Genomic DNA, 17888 nt, shown 5'->3' on the forward strand with positions numbered 1-17888 from the left:
TTTTTAATGAGGTTTTTGTTAAACAACAATGTTTCATTTTAGCAACAGATAAGGATTCGCCCAGAAATGGGTATTACCTAAATATTTATTATTATTATTTTATAACATAAAAAAGATGGATATAATTTCAAGTACTCGATGAATTCACTGAGTACTTGTTTCCATATAACACTTTTTAGATTAATTTATGGTTTGTAAATGCAGCATGCATGAACTATTTAATTAGTTTATCACTCTTAAATAACATAATGAGCAAAATGTGTTTTTGAATTGAGGTATTACACAAATATCCCAACCCAGTTGATCAGTTTATGTGATTAAAAAAACATAACATTTTATAACTGTTTGACTGGTTAACTGAAGAAATGGTCATGTTAACACATAGTAAACAGAAAAAAGACATTACACAAAATATACTTCTGTTGTGTACACTCTTAAAATTTCAAAATCTGAAGTTTAAATTTCTTCAATTCAAAATTACTGAAATGTACACCTAATCACCTCGAATATTACTGACCTAAGTTTCCTAAATTTAACAAACACACACTGTTATTCACATGATGAACATAAAAATAGATTCCCTGTTTTTAACACTTTCTTCCACTTCATATGGTGTTGAAGTCCAGCACACTGTCGATGTATCGAATACTTACAACCACCACACTGTATCCACTGATTATAACCTTGAAAATAATTGTCATTCTTTTTCACAAATCTTACACTTAACCTCATCTTCTCCAAAAGACATAACAGTCTTGTCAGTTGGAGAGGATGTTTCAGTATACTCGTTTTCAGAGAAGTCACATTCAAAATCTGGTATATGGATTTTCTTTCTCTTTCTTTCACTTTTTCATGTTACTACACCACTTGAAGTAAATGACTCATCAGGCAAATCACCAGAAGTAAATTCCTTTGAGCACATTCCTGGTGCACCTTGTTGACCTGCTTTGTGTTATAATTTCTTCATTGCTGGGCCTTTACCTGTGCTACTTGTTTTCCCTTTTTTGTGTGACTTGGTGTAGATATGTTCTTCTTTCTCGCTCCCTTTTTAGCATATATACCACTAGATGCACTAGGTTCATCATATGAAACACTTACATATTCTTCCTCTGATGAAATTTCTTCTACATGTTGTTCATCTTTTTTGAGTTGTGCCTTCTTAGCGGCTGGGGCCTTACCTTTTCTTGAAGTTTTTTTGTCATGAATGCCTGTCTCTGAAACTCGTACTTGCTTCCTGTGGGACATTTTCTTCTTAATATTAAAACTCTCAAGAAGGTCTTTGCGAAACTGATTAACCATAATCATCAGGAAAAGTTCAATTATCTGATTATAAACTTTCTTTGTTACACCATGTTCTAGCTGCTTGTCCTTTACACTGTGTTCTACAGTATTGGCAAAGGATTTGAAAAGTGTATTATTTGACAGAATTTTTTCTTTGATCTTTTCAAACATTTCACTCTCATACTTGTTTAATTTTTCATCAATCAACAATTCTAAGGTTCTTCGAGTAAGTTCCAGGAAAAAAATGGTACAATTCATCTGATATGTTGGTAAGTAATCTTTGTCCGTATTGCTTGCATGCAATGTCTATGAGTGACTCTGGTTCTTTGGTGATGGACTGAATGTACTGTTCTTCTACCTTCAGACTTTCTAACACATTAACCACCTTCAATTAATCATTGTATTTACTAATTGAGTCACTGTCTAATTTGTACATGTTTTTTTTTTCTTTTGTTTATTCTTGTGCAGGACTTTAGCTATGCAGTAACTGCCAATGTATCTTACTATTGCATGTGATTCATTTGTCACAGATCTATTTGATATGTGTCGCTGAACAACTGGCAATCGTTCAACATTGCTCTGCAACACATATTTTCTTATTTGGTTAGACACATTAAAACAAATGTGGACATGATCATCTGTGAATCGCGAGTCCTCGAATGAAGTTAAACAGTTCATTCGGAATTCAGCACTAGTTTGATGAGCATGCACATTAGAGTAAAACTCTGTTTCCTGTTTAGCTTTAAAAGGCCGAATCGGTTCAGTATTTTAAGACTCAATCAGTGCTGAATAAAATTCATACTCCTTTTTGCAGAACTGAATGTATTTTATTTTGTTTATATCATTTATGATCCTATTTACATGATCTTGCATCGAAGTGACTGAATTCTTGAAATATATCCGATCTAGAATTTGATCCAGATTTAAATCATCTGGAAGATTCAAATCATCTTAACACTACTTATTTTTAGGATCAGTTCATCAAATTCACTATCAAATTCTTCCTGGCTAGTTACATTTTCATTCATCTCCACATTGTCTATGCTCTCTTGTATCAGCTGCATGTCTTGCAATGTATATATCTTGGTGGGCTTGGCTCTTGTGTGTTTCTGAAATGAGAAATGAAGCAACTTAGTATAACCCCAAAAGTAACACATTACACTTTTAAAGGGGCCTTTTCACATTTTGGTAAATTTACAAAATTAAAACAAGAGATGTGTTTGTGAAACACTATGTCCCCATATATATGACCTTTGACCTTGAAGGATGACCTTGACCTTTCACAACTCAAAATGTGCATCTCCATGAGATACACATGCATGCCAAATATCAAGTTGCTTGCTTCAATATTGCAAAAGCGTACATTAAATGAGCGATTTGACCCATATATTTGACCTTTGACCTTGAAGGATGACCTTGACCTTTCACCACTCAAACTGTGCAGCTCCATGAGATACACATGCATGCCATATATGAAGTTGCTATCTTCAATATTGCAAACGTTAAGGCAAACGTTAAAGTTTGACCAAACCAACAGACCAACATACAGACGAACAGACAGGTAAAAACAATATGTCCCCCATTATAGTGGTGGGGGACATAAAAAGTTGTTTCAGATTCGCAAATGCTTGTTTTAGTTATGATATTTGTGAGTAAACAGTTATACTCAACATTGTCCTTGCTCTAAAGTAGCAATTATATGCATCTTTGGAAAATGTTAAAACCTGAAAATTATACAGCGTTGCAGCATGAAACGATTGAATAATTTGTAGAGTTCTGTTGTTGTTGTTATATTGTGTGAAACTACGAGGATTGCTTATATAAAGAATTCAATACCACCATCATGGTAAGAGCACGGCTGGCTGAGTGATCTAAGTGTGTAGGCTTTTACTCCAGGACTCCAGGGGTCAGTGGTTCGAGCCCTGTTGAGGTTTACTTATTTTCTTCTTTTTTAAATTGTATTCTTGATTTTTTACTTGATCCCATGTTTACATGTATCAAAATTAAGCTTTTAATGACAAACTTCAATACATGCAAACATCTGTGAAAAGGCCCCTTTAAGAGTTGGTTAATAACCAAATTGTAATTTACTTAATTAAGTGCTCAGTGATATACATTGAAAGTCAGTGATTTAAACTAAATTTATGTTACCATTTTTGTTCATTTTAATATTTTGAAACGGTTTACTTTGTACTTTATTGCACACATTATCAGAATTACTGTCTTATTTGAAATATTCACCTTATGAAATGCTTTAAATTATGGATTGAAATGAATGATATTTATTTTATTAAGCAAATACTCTATAAAATATTTTGTTAATACTTCATATTCAAAATAATTTTATTATTTAGTTTATTTCGTCTATTTTGTATCCAATACCAGGGCTTTCATGAAAAAAAAGTTTGAAGTTTCAAAAATTTTGAAATCCAATAAATGGAGTATTAAGTGCATTCACTGATTATAAATCAAATTAGCAATATGTGCAAAAATATATAAATGAACATAATAATTGAATAAATAAAGCTATGGAAAAGTGTTAAGAACATATTAATGTCACCTTCTACACCAAAATTTTGTGAGAAAAAATCCAAATTCAGAGACAATGAAGTTAAGACTTCCAAATCTCAAAAGTAATTGAAAGCCCTGTTACAATAACACATATAATTTACGCATTATATTCATTTTACACAGGCTGGTCCAACGGTTGGAAGCAGATGAAAATAGCTGCATACAAGTAGATAAGTTATACTCGGCCTACCAGTCGGAATTGGAAGAAAACTATGTTCCTGTTACAAAACGAATGCTAATTGAACAGTTTGCAAACATATTTCCATCAACAGAAAAAGAGACACTTCAAACTTGAACAGTAAAGTTAACCAGTACAAAGGCGTCAAATTGCTTGCTTTACAAACATTACAAGAAGAAGCCTGCACCATGTCTGACCTAATGAAGTGTTTAGCCCATGATGTTGCAATTGTGGAATGTACCTCAAGCTATCTTAAATGCTCCATTGATGCCAATATTAGAAGTAATGGGAATATTATTTTCAAAGAGATAACATTTTTGGAAAATGGTTTAAGGTCTTTCGAAATATTTGGTAAGGAAATTGAGTTAGGCAACCTTTCTATATCGAACAGGTTCACGAAAAACAGCAAAGGCATTGGTACTGTCCTGAAGATTGTGAGCTTAATCAGATTATGTAAAGGTGTCATTATCAACAATAAAACAATAATGACCCGTTTCCACATCATTGTAAATCTTGCTACTGGCACTGAAGCATCATCCAGAATTTTGAGATCTGTTCTATGTAATAGGGTTACTCCCTTAAATTGTAAGACAAACACATGCATTAAGTGCCAACGAATGACTAAAACTGCTTCATTACAAAATGTACCAACAATGGAATATCAAACGAAATCTGACATTTACTCAGAGGGTGATGAGATAGTTGACAAATTAAAAAAAATAATACCAGGTGCAACTGGACAAATGGTTCAACTATTTTAAGTCAGGCGTCAAATGTAGATAAAGACCCAAGAGGCAGGAGGTGGACTGAAGAAATGATATCCATTTGCATCCAATGGTACTGCAGGAGTCAACATTCCTATGAATCTTTTAGGCAAAGTGGTAACCTATTTCTTCCATCAAAATCTACACTTATCCATTACAAAAATATTGTCAAACAGAATGTGGGTTTTGACAGAAACATCTTTACATGAATGCTTGAAGAGGCCACCAGGCAAAAACTTCCTCCAGAAGGGTTCTATGGTGGTCTGATATTTGACGAAATGTCAATTCAATCTGATGTACAACTTTGTAAAAATGGGGATGTCATTTAGTTAATTGGTCAAGTGGATCATTCGGGGAAGAAGGAAATATGTCAAACGCATTGAGGAAAGGAAAAAATGAGAAGAGTTTGGGGTCCCATGCTTTACAGCTTGTCTTTCTAGGTGTAACAGGGTTCAGATTTCCTGTTGCACATTTTGTGTCAGGGGGAATTCAGGCACCCGAGCTATACCCCTTATTCTGGGAGGCAGTGGATCTGTTAAGAATGTTCGGCTTTAACGTCTTGTACACATGCATGGATGGGGCCCAGTGCAACCGCACATTTATGCACATAAATAACCTCAATTCAAATTTTGTTGCTTTAAGCCCTTGTTCATTTTCCAGCATGATTTTCATAATGGACAGTTCTCATGTCATCAAAAAAATAAGAAATAATCTGCTAAAAAGTGGGATATGCAAATCTTCAACACGACTCCTTACTTTGACAACAAGTGACACTATACAGTGGCAAATGTTCGTTGATTGTTACCATTGGGACAAAGGAAATGCATTGCAAATCCACAGAAAATTATCCCATGAACATTTTTTTCTATCCACACAATCAAAAATGCGGAATCATTTAGCGGATGAAGTTCTTAATTCAGATATGCTTAACCTCATGATTCAGCATCAAACACATTTAGGTTCTAAAGGTGTAGTTTTAAATGGGGCAATCGAACTTCTAAGGAACACCAGTAAACTTGTCAGTTTTTTTAGAGACATGCGTCCTGTAAAGCAAATGAATGATACACGATTGCATGATTTGTTAAGTGTTGCAAATTTCTTTGATGATTGGAAAACTGCCTCATTGAATAACTCTTCATTAAAGTCTGTTGAAAGGAATAAACAAATAATGTCTATTCAATGTCATGAAGACATACAGTCTTGTATACTGATGATGATAGATCTATGTAAAGTGTATCCCGGCATGAATCTCTAGTGTATATTTCACCAGGATTAATTAACTCAGATGTTGTAGAAAATACATTTAATCAACAGAGATCCGTATACCATGGAGCTAATTCTAACCCTAATGCAATGCAGTATAGAAAAGCACTCAATAGCATTGTGATTGGTCAGGGAATTATTTCTCAAAAGGCAAATGCTGGCAAAAATCGTGCTACAGCTATACCTTACAATTTAGCACTAAGAAAAGGTACTTCTAATATCAGTATGAAAACAACATCCCATGAAAAAAGCAAAGTAAAAGTGATTAGAATGTAAAGATCATGTTCTATGTAAATTTTGACTAGATTTGTAAGATATTTATTTTCCAAGAATGTTTCAATCCATTAATGTATTGTTATAAATAAGCCTGTTATAATACAATGATTGTCTTAATTGGCAGTTTCACTTTATAGTACATGCCACATTATATAAAAAAAAAACTTTACTTCAAATTATACTAAGATGTACTACTACCGGTATTCTGATATGTTGGAAGTTTCCCCATGTGAACAACTGGAGAAATATTTAAGTTCTTATTTGATACTAGTGTAATGTTAATAAATATGTGCATAATTTTATTTTATTTTTTCATTAGATAAAATTGATAAAACACTCAGATATACTTTCTCTGACAAGTATACTGTTTTTACCCTTTCCCACATAGAAGCTAAGCGAAAATGGCTATGAGCAAACAGCATAAAACCAGAACAGTCTGCGAGAAACTCGCAGTCTGTTCAGGTTTTATGCTGTTTGCTGCTCATCAGTATCTAAGGGTTTGAAATGAAGCCTTTAAAACGTATCTAGTAAGAAAGGTCTTTAATTAAATTTAACTTTCATAGGAAATACAAATGCGTAAAAATACTTATCTAAGTGGTAAAGGGTTAAAATTTAATGTTATAATTGTAAACCAATGCTGGCACATTAGTACAAATATAACCTTGGCCTGCATATTTTAATGAGTTACTAATATGCCGTTCTTAGAGGGCATTAAGGAATAAGACTTAATTGAACAAGCTACATGTTTAGGTTCACTTTTATTCCAACGAGTTTCTTTTGTTTTCCTCTTTAAAAAACGATTAAAAATGGTTAAACGGTGTCAATGGGGATTATGTAACTCGGATAATCGATATCCTGACAGATTAGTTGGTGACATTGAAGATAAGTTAGATGAACTAAATTTATACCATTTCCAACGCGGCAATGCGGTCTTGACAAGAGCGAGTGGAAGCTTCAAAAATTACCGAGATCCCCTTTATAGAACATTTATTTATTTCACAAACTTGAAATGTCATATAAGCAATAACTAAGCATTATTAAGTATGTATTATGTCACGTGTGCATGTAAAATAATTGAGAATTGTGGTACCGAATTCGTGTAACTTTACGAAATCCCCGTTAAAAATCGCGTTTCTGTGTGTGTCAGAAACAAGTGAAAACCATTTTGTTATTATTTTAATAAAGACGTATCGATAAATGCTATTGTAAAAGAGTTATTATTACTGATATTAGTTAACCAATAAATGCGGTAACTTCGGGAAAGTCGGTACCTGCGCGAGCGTCTGATATTGGTAGCCTTATTAATTTATAATAGCCTGACCGTATTCCATTTCGTACAACGCTTATTTTATATCAGTCAATGTCCTGTGTTGTTTCTGCACTTTAAATTATAGTGATTGATAAATGTCCCATAAGCAATGTTTAATATGATTAATATCACTTTTATACGCAATAACATGTCGGATTGAGGTACCCACCCGGCGTCAGAAAGCGCGTAAAACCTCACCGAATTCCCAGTTATAAAGCGCTATTTCGTGTCAAATACACGGGTAGCGGGAAATGTTTCGGTAATAATTTTGTTAATAACACGGGTTAATACCGGTAGAGTTTTAATTTATTGCAAATACCACCATTACACGTAATAACGGGTTCGATTTCGGTAAGCGCGCAAGCGAATGAGAGCGTGTTTAATGTACCGATTTACCCGTTATAAATAGCTGATGTTCTCTTTAATCGTATATTTTTTGCATCTGCAGAATAACTAAATGGCATCAACCCCTTTACAAGTGTAATATGGTGTTAAACAAGTCCATAAAATCATCCGGAATATCGCGTAAATCTATATGCAGTCTGTAGGCAAAGAAGCCATTTTGGTGTTAGCTTGTCTAGGTTTTCTTCCCGCTGAGCCAAGTGATTAAGTGGGCGGAGCGATCACTGATAAGGCGTCATGTCAATTTAGAATAAGACATCAAACTGGACATCATTTTGGTGATTTTCTCAAATAAAACTATCAATTTAATGAAATGAATTTATTTTTGTAATATTTTATCTATACTACAAGCTTAATAAGCAATTTTCCATGACTTTTTCATTAACAAAGATTGTATTTTCATCGTTTTTACTGTATTATTAAACTGTGTTCATGCACCACATGGACAGTTTCATTTCAGGAGGATTTAAAAAAAACAATCCAGTTTTGCAGTAAAATTAATTTAAATGATGCTATTATATATGCAAGTATCTGTTTTAATTATAATTCGTCAAACTAAATAAATACAACATATAAAACTGCATAATATGCCTTTTTGAATAAAACACAAATTATTCCCAAATTGATGTCTTATCCCAACTTCACATAAAGCTGAGTTAGAGTTAAAAAGGTAGTGTTTACATTCTACACCTGAGCAGTAGTTTACAAGCTGTCGGTCAATAAATTTCTTAATCCACGTGTATTGCCCTGATACTGTAGCTTTAAAATTATTATTTTTCTTTCTCATAAATATCATTCGCAAATAATTATGCATTCAAAGAAAACAGACGTTAAGAAATCTACAGAAATTAAAAATACAAGGAAAACACAATGACACCCTGGGGAGGTCTGATTTTGACTTAAGGGTCATTAACAACTTTGAAAAAGCTTCATTCCTGCAAAGTTTTGGCAAAAATAACCCGGTGGTTTAGGAAGAGATGCTGCTTTAGTAAAAATGTTGACTTTTTGATATTTAAACCAATTCACCACTTTCTTTGAGCATAATTGGAAATCAACATTTATGAATGTCATAGTTCATTTTTGCAATTACATGTATATCATTTTGGTGTAAACTGTGTATTATTATGTCTATTGTCATATTTGATTTGTTACTGTTTGATATTCCATAACTTAAATGTGTGTGTTGCCTTTTCCAATATAATCATGAACCCTACATTTAATCTCAAATTCAACAAAATCTTTGCTAGATTAAAGTACCTGTATTGTGTACATATATTAAAATACTGAAATGTAATTACCCCTTTAATCCTGGTCTACAGCAGCCCAGGTCTTCATGTTCCAAAATTGAGGGCTGGTTCATGAAGAGTTGTACCACTTCTTGCTGACTAATTACATGACCTGTTGGATCGAAATTGATTACCCTCAGTCCCTCTGAAGATTTAGCACGGCCAAGTGCAACCCCAAGTTGTCCTGGTTTGAATATTTGGTGACAGTCCACTTCCAATCTACAAATATACTATATTTAGATAAACTGTGTTGAAAATAGTTATAATTGTTAAGTTCAGGTATCATAAAAGCTTCTTGGTGAAATCTTAAACAAAGTCTTCCTAATATAAACATTTGGGATTTATTTTACTGCATTAATTCCAATAATTTCAACTCACAATATTGAAAACAAAATAAACTGTTCCGAATATTATGTATATTATTGTTTATATATTATGTTATGTAAGGCACAGTTACCAGTAAACTTATGCATCTGGCTATGACTTAAACAAATTTAAGAATTTACTGAATTTTCTCTTAGAAGCTTCTAATATAGGACCCAAGTCTGTAATTACTGTAGTGTATCAATAGCTGTTATGTAAGGACGGGTCTTTTTCTGATCTCTTCGGGGAAAAGTACATGCACAATTGGGAATTTTGGTATTCTTTTTATTTGTAAACAAGGATAACGTATAGTATGTATTAAAATACTGTGGATATAACATCTAAGAATGTATGCATTCTTAACTGAAAGGAAGAAGTAAACTTTTGTTTATGACATATTATTTCTACTTATTCTTAAGATTGGAAATTTTTGAGCAAATTTTAAAGAATATATCATATGTAAATGTATGTGATACTTTGACAGTGACAGACATGTCACATATTTGTTGTATTAATGGATGGAATTAATTTTGGGTTTGTTATGAAATGTTATTAAATGGTACTTTATGTTAATAGGTATGCTCGTATTATGCAATAAAACTTTAAGCCTGTGACCAATAAGCAATGAAATGTAACAATGTATGTATTGTATTTGATTGCATGCAAATGTACAAATTTATTCACCTATTTAGAGTTAATGCTTGAGATTTATGAATGGTCATCGAAAAGCTCAGATTAATTGGATACTGAGTGCGTACAGCAACTTCTGCATTTTTCGATGGACTGAAAACTGAATATTAAGTAACTTATTTGTTTAGTTATCTACAAGGTGAAAAGTCATATTGTATCTTATCTTTGATGTAAACTTTCTTCTTTCATAACTTTAAATTATTGAAAACTAACTGTTTAAGACATAATCAACCATGTATTCTAGATTGATAAGCAATGTACACAATAGTCATGTATTATATTATTGTTTATATATAAGCAGACAAAAAATAAATTACCTGCAAATCTGTGTTTCTCTAACTGTAATTTGGTTTGCAGAGATGTAAATTATATCACTGATCCCATGTCTGTGATGCTATGCACATGTCCTTGAAGTCCATTTACAAGTTTATCTGATATATTTTTCAACAGCATGACTGGTGAGCCAATTTTAAGCCACAGTATTTTTGGTGCAATCATTTTTTCTAAAAATTGTCTGCCCCCGTCATCGTGTGACTTGAACTCGTACAGTTCTCCAGGGTATTCAAGTATACAATCACGGTTGTGTTGATCAACCTTTTCATTACGAGAAAACAGCTTTACACAGTCACTTGCATCTGTCAATGGTCTCTCTAGGGTTTTAATGAAATTGATACTATCAATTGACATTTCACCATGAGCAGCTTCTTTAATAGCCTTGATAAGATGTGGTTCACTTTGTCTTACTACTTCTCTAAAAATTATCCTGTGGGGTATCACTTTTGTAAATAATTCTGATTGACAACAAAATTCACCTTCTTCAGCATACAAGGGATTTGGAACAGGGGGGAGTTGTTTAAAATCACCACTTAATACTAGTTGTATTCCACCAAACAACTTACCTGGGTTTCTAATTTGGCAAACTTGGTCTAATGACTCGAAGAACTTCTTGCTCAACATTGAGCATTCGTCAATTATAAGGACATCTGTTGTTTTCAGTATGTCTCTTACAATTGCGAATTCAGCATAATGTTCGACTACGCTCTTGACATGACCCGTGTTGTAGCGCCCGTCGCCTATTCCCGACCATTTGTGAATGGTCATCGTATTTGCATAGAGAGCAGATGCTATTCCAGTGGTGGCTGTTATTGCTACAGTTTTGTTATTCTTTTTAAATGAGTTTTCTATCTGTTTAATTAAGTGCGTTTTACCAGTGCCTGCTGGGCCAAGTATTAAAACATTGTGACCGTTTGTTACCTTGTTTAACGCATCGATTTGTTCACCATTTAAATCCATTATTTAATTAAAATCAGTATAAACAAACTGCGTTGTGTACAAATTTGACATACCGCGGGAAACTTCGGTTCCCACGTTTACTAATGAGATCGTGTAGAAGCTGGGAACCAAGACACCTTTGCTTTGGACCAATGAAATCGCCCGTAACAAAACTCCGCACGCACACCGTTTGTTTTTGAAAATATGGGTCACTTGAAATATATGTAAACAAAGGTTTCAAACGGCGCTGGACAGTTAGTTTTGATGCATAATGAAACGACAAGCACGGTAACAATGTTTTTTCATACGTTTTATTGAATCATGGTATCGAGGTACATGAACTTTGCAGGGAAGATGCCCTTTACTCCGTGAAAATTTCAGTCTTAAAAGACAGCATGATCACTGTCGACTGGGTCATGCGAGTTGTGTATCGTGTTATTTCTTATAAGTTGACCCAGCATTTATAACAATATTGCAAGACATATACATTTCCAGAAAGAAATTCATTTCTGCGTTGAATAAGACCGAGATCGTGAAAATCGCTGCACAATTGATGAAGATATGGCTGTTCAAAGCGATGCACCCCGTTTTGGGGTGATTTTGAGTTGCATACCTTGTTATATAATTATATATTTGATAGTGAATTTTTTTTTCACAAGTTAGTTTTTCGTTATAATATGATTATTTATCATTCAAAATGATGTTTTCACTAATAAATATCATAGCCACACGCTAACCACCTGTGATTGCATCAGGGTGTATCATATACGCTTCCATAGTTTCCGGCTTTTCCCGAAAAAAATATTTGGTCGACATGATCTAAGTCGACAAATCAACATCATTTTTGGCATCATGCTCTTGTGAAAATGACTTGCCATCATAGTTTAAGTTTTAGTTGACACGATGAGTTATTCTTTACTCCATGACACCTGTTTCATATCATGCCGTCATAAAATGTTGACATCATCACAGCATCAGGTTGTACCATATACGCTTCCATAGTTCTTCACTTGATAAATGCACATGAAGATAATATAATTTTATATATTACTTGTGTCGACTTACTTGTTTACCTGATTATGATGTTAATAACATAACAGTTCCATATGTAGGAATGTATTAAAATTCGTTTTAAGATACGTAGAACAGTTCCATGGCCCGAGTCTATTGTTCTTAAAAGCAAAAAGGTTTGCCTTCATTCCGTCTTTCTGTCCGTCCTTCCGCAAAATTTTATAATGCGCTACATCATTAAACCGGTTTCTCTTATAAAATTTGGTGTGCATAAATAGAAACTAAACATTTCACCAAAACCGGACCCTGTGATAACTGTAATGCACTCAAGGTAATCTAGGGCGATATATTTATAGGCTGTCTCGTCTTGATCCAATATTTTCTTGCTAAACTGTCACGTTATATACTTATAACGATTTGGTATGTTTCAGGTCGCAACGTTATGCCGACAATCAAACAAACGCCAAAAGTTCTTCTGCAACTTTTGTGGAAAGATTTTTAGTGTTTACATTGTATGTATGATATTGAATAATAAAAAAAAAGATTTTTAGTGCAAAAGCTCTGGTCTCGTTTCATATCAAAAACATCCATGAACAATCAACTCGCAACTCGCTTTGTCTTCTCTGCGGTAAACAAAATTAGCACAGTTTTTAACATGAAAAGACATAAACGCGTCGTACTCCTGAACAAAAGGCCTCATAAATGTTTGGTATGCAACAAACAATACTCTTGCAGGAGAGACATTAATGAACATATGAGCCAGCCTCATGACAACGAAAACAAATACAAGCGTGAAACTTGTTGCGTACAAACGTGGTTTGAACGACACTTGGCTGTTTGTGGCAGACAAAAACCATTACTCGTATGTGAAAAGTGCAAACAGAAATTCCGGTCCAAGGAACTTTAACTAAACCATATGAGAGCGAAAAACACCAATCACAAATTCGATTGTGAGCTCTGTGGCAAATATTTTGAATGGCAATCGAGCCATGAAAGGCATATGAAAACTGTCCAAAATAAAGACTCGGATTCGCAAGTCGAAATCGTTAAAACGTCAGTTTCATAAATGTTATTCTGGCGGCAAAACAGTCACAGAATTTAGGATTAAACTGTTCGAACAGACAAGGCACTTTCACACTTATTGTGACAGTGACCTTGATCTAGTGACCCCAATTTCAATAGGGGTCATCTACCGCCCGAGGCCAATGCACATATGAAGTATCAAGCCAATCGTTCAATCCGTTGACGAGTTAACTTATTGATCCAAAACAATTTTCTGTCAGTTTCGTAAATGTTTTTTCTGGCAGCAAAACAGTCACACAATTTAGGATTAAACAGTTCAAACAGACAACACACTTTCACACTTATTGTGACAGTGACCTTGTGACCCCAATTTCAATAAAAGTCATCTACTGTTCAAGGCCAATGCGCATGTGAAGTGTCTAGCCAATCGGTCAATTCGTTGATGAGTAATTTATTGAAAACTAACTGGTCTACCCACCATCCAGCAAAACAATGTACCCCCTCTTCTAGAGAGGGAGGCAAAAAGTCAAATAACAATCATAATAATAAAAAAATCCGAACTGAATCTAAGATACGGGAACGATGGCCTAACATAATATGTAACTTCATATAAAAAACGACAAATATTTAAGATTTCAATTAAGTATTTAAAAAAAATAATGAACATTATACATCTTGACAATTACAACAAAAGGTGAATCTTTTTTTTTCATTTTCTTGTGAAATAAAGGCCAATTTCATTAAAGATCAACATAACTAGAGCTTTGTCACAGACGTGACGAATACCCCGACTTCAACATTGACAAAGAATATTTTGCATGTTGTCTTCACAAAAAACAGCAGACACCATGCTCAATGTTTAAAACGCACTAAGTGACCATGTGACCTAGTTTTTGACCCGGCATGGCCAATGTTCTAACGTGACCTACACATCATGTAGATACAACTTCTGCCCAAGATTGGATGAAAACTAATTGAATTAGAGAGCAGACACCATGCTCACTGTTTAAAACACACCCCATGACCTAGTTTTTGACCTGGCATGACCCATGTTCGAACTTGGCCTAGACATCATCTAAATACAACTTCTTACCAAGTTTGGTGAAGCTCTGATGAAAACTACTTGAATTAGAGAGCGGACACCATGATCAATGTTTAAAACGCACTAAGTGACCCTGTGACCTAGTTTTTGACCTGGCATGACCCATATTCGAACTTGACTTAGACATCATCTATATGCAACATCTGACCAAGTTTGGTGAAGATTGGATAAAAACAACTTGAATTAGAGAGCGGACGCTTAATACGGACCGACCGACAGACAGATCGACCAACAGACAAGTTCACTCCTATATAATCCCATAAACTTCGTTTGTGGGGTATAATTATGAAAAACATATCATATTTTAAAGATCGATTTAGTTCAAAGGTGAACACAAGATATAAGGGGTACCTATGCAGCTGTCATCATTAATATTGATTTTTTTCGATTTAATTTAACATTTCAGAATGAAAGGTTAAAATCACAACACATATCCTAGTGTACAATTTATGTGTTGTGAATTTAATATTTCATTCTGAAATGTTTAATTAAAACGAAATAAATGTATAATACGGTAAAATGTGGGAATTTTAAGTAAAATTAATTGTCAAGTATATTTATACACAAAAACAATTATTTTTCAATGAGAAACTTGTGTCTGTCCTCCACTTCATTTTCATCAAACTTGTCCTGCAGCTTTCGACTGTTTTTTTTTCTCAGAAGCACTTCATCCTCCTCTGACGTCCATGGGGGCAGTTCTGAAAAGAGTTGAAAGATTACTGGACTGTTGTGTTGTTTCTTTAAGAAAAAAGTCTTTTTTTAAATTGGAAAATTGCAACAGTGTGCATTTTCCTATGGATACTGAATTTGGATTGAATTATTTACCTATATGGCCTGTAGGAGGACCACTTTTTATAGGCAGTGTATTCAAATTACCTCTTTTTTTTCCATGATCTGAGAAATAATAACATTTTTTTATCACCATGGTCATAATGTTTACTACACTATGTTTGTATGCAGGCTGTGAGTTATTTGATGCATTTATAAAAAAGGGCCATTTTTTTGGCTTTAAACATGATCATGTGTAATTGAAAATAATTCAAGCTGTACCATACGAAAATGCGTGTTATGTGTTATGCTGCCAGCCTAGCCCCAGACCAGCCTAAACATTCCTGCAGCCTTGTCATGAGATACCCTGTCCAATATTGAGACCTCGAAATCTTGCTTGACTTTATAGCAGACAGGGTAGCTTGTAACCAGACTCCACAAATGCTCAGGCTGGGCTGGAGCTAGGCTGGCTGCAGATGGCATAAAACCTTTTTCATAAAAAACAATTGGATAATTCTTTAAAGCATTTAACACAAGAGTTGACTAAGAAATTCTTTGAATTTATCTTCTTTTTTTTTAAGCCACCAGACAAGTCTAGCTTTCCACCCAGTCCATTTTAAGCAGCACACTGTACCTTTGACGAGCATAGATCTTAACTTACCAGGTTTACTTTTTAGTTAGATTCAACAATCAAAGGAGAAAAACACACAGGCAAAGGAAGAATTATACGAACCCTCTCTACCCAGAAAGCAAAACAAAATATTAAACAAGAGATGTGTTTGTCAGAAACACAATGCCCCCTACTGCGCGGTTTTGATACATGTTTATTTGACCTTTGACCTTGAAGGATGACCTTCACCTTTCACCACTCAAAATGTGCAGCTCCATGAGATACACATGCATGCCAAATATCAAGTTGCTATGTGAAGGGACATAGAAGTTATGAGCATTTCTTCGAAACCAAAACGCAAAATGTGACGGAAAGACGGACAGAAAGACGGACGGACGGTCCGATCCCTATATGCACTCCTTTGGGGGCATAAAAAACAAGAGATGTGTTTGTCAGAAACACAATGCCCCCTATTGCGCTGCTTTGAAATATAATTTCAATATATCATTAATTTGGCAGGTTTAGAAATTATGTCCCTTTTAAAGCTTATTACTTCCCTTGGATTGTATTTTTTTACTTCTGACCATGAAGGATGACCTTGACCTTTCACCACTCTAAATGTGCAGCTTCATGAGATACACATGCATGCCATATATCAAGTTGCTATCTTCAATATTAAAAAAGTTATGACCAAACTTTAACGAAGGTTAAAGTTTTAGGAAAGAAAAATACAATGATATTTGACCTTTGACCTTAAAGGGTCACCATGACCTTGACTTTTCACCACTCAAAATGTGCAGCTCCATGAGATACACATGCATGCCAAATGTGAAGTTGGTGTCTTCAATATTGCAAAAATTATCAAACTTAAACCAAGGTTAAAGTTTTGGGACAGAATGACAGACAGACAGGCCAAAAACAATATGCCTTCGATCATTTGATCCGGGGGCATAAAAACAGAGTGTAATAAAAGCATAACCATAGGCTTTAACAATATACCTTTTGATTTGGGTCCATATTTGAGATAGGCCTCTGTTCTCACTGTGTCTCCACTACATTGGTACAGCACATGATTCACAAATGCTGCATGCTGGCCAAGTTGAGCTCCAATTGTCTACAAAGGCAATGAAAAATAATTTTTACTATAAACGAGGCAGTCCAAAGGAAAGCTACTGATTCTTCCGACCTCTAAGTGGTGACCTTGAGGTGGCAAGACTAAGTCATGCCTTCTTTATATCAAATATTTTTCATTTTAGGGAAGTTTTGTGGGTACACGATATACCAGTCAAACATCAAAACATGTAAAAGGGTTTAAAACAAGAGGCCCATGAGGGCCTGAATCGCTCTACTGCTATAAACACTGTGCAAGTTTGGAAAGAGTAAGATGGAAACTGTGTACTTAATCGGGCAAACAAGGAGAATTTTCTCAAATTCAAGGGGATATTATTGTGTTCTTATTTCTCCGATACTGCTCATATCAATAGGGTTCAAGTCCTCATTGATATAAAGATACTGTGCAAATTTGGAAATAATTGGATGAAAACTGTGGAATTAATTGCGTAAACAAGCGGGATTTCAAAATGTTCTCATATTCAAGAGGAAGTCATTCTGGTTTTATTGCTTTGATATTGCTCATTTAAAAAAAGGGTTTGAGTCCTCATTGATACAAAGACACTGTGCAAGTTTGCCAAGAATTGGATGAAAATTGTGGACTTTTTG

At 34.3% G+C, this 17888-nt stretch overlaps 1 protein-coding gene across 3 annotated transcripts in view; it reads right to left on the reverse strand.

The window, feature by feature from the left end:
- Positions 1-14315: 14315 nt before the first annotated feature.
- LOC127871520 (rho GTPase-activating protein gacZ-like) overlaps positions 14316-17888 on the reverse strand; it is a 42529-nt gene continuing 38956 nt past the window's right edge. For all 3 annotated transcript variants that reach the window (XM_052414535.1, XM_052414537.1, XM_052414536.1), the window contains 2 exons: positions 17169-17283; positions 14316-15489 (listed from right to left, as the gene is read on the reverse strand). In XM_052414535.1, coding sequence (XP_052270495.1) covers positions 15365-15489; positions 17169-17283 — 240 coding nt within the window. In that variant the 3' untranslated portion in view covers positions 14316-15364. The remainder of the gene's footprint in view (positions 15490-17168; positions 17284-17888) is intronic.

Source organism: Dreissena polymorpha, chromosome 3 (genome assembly GCF_020536995.1).
Source record: "Dreissena polymorpha isolate Duluth1 chromosome 3, UMN_Dpol_1.0, whole genome shotgun sequence".
NCBI classification, from domain to species: Eukaryota; Metazoa; Mollusca; class Bivalvia; order Myida; family Dreissenidae; genus Dreissena; species Dreissena polymorpha.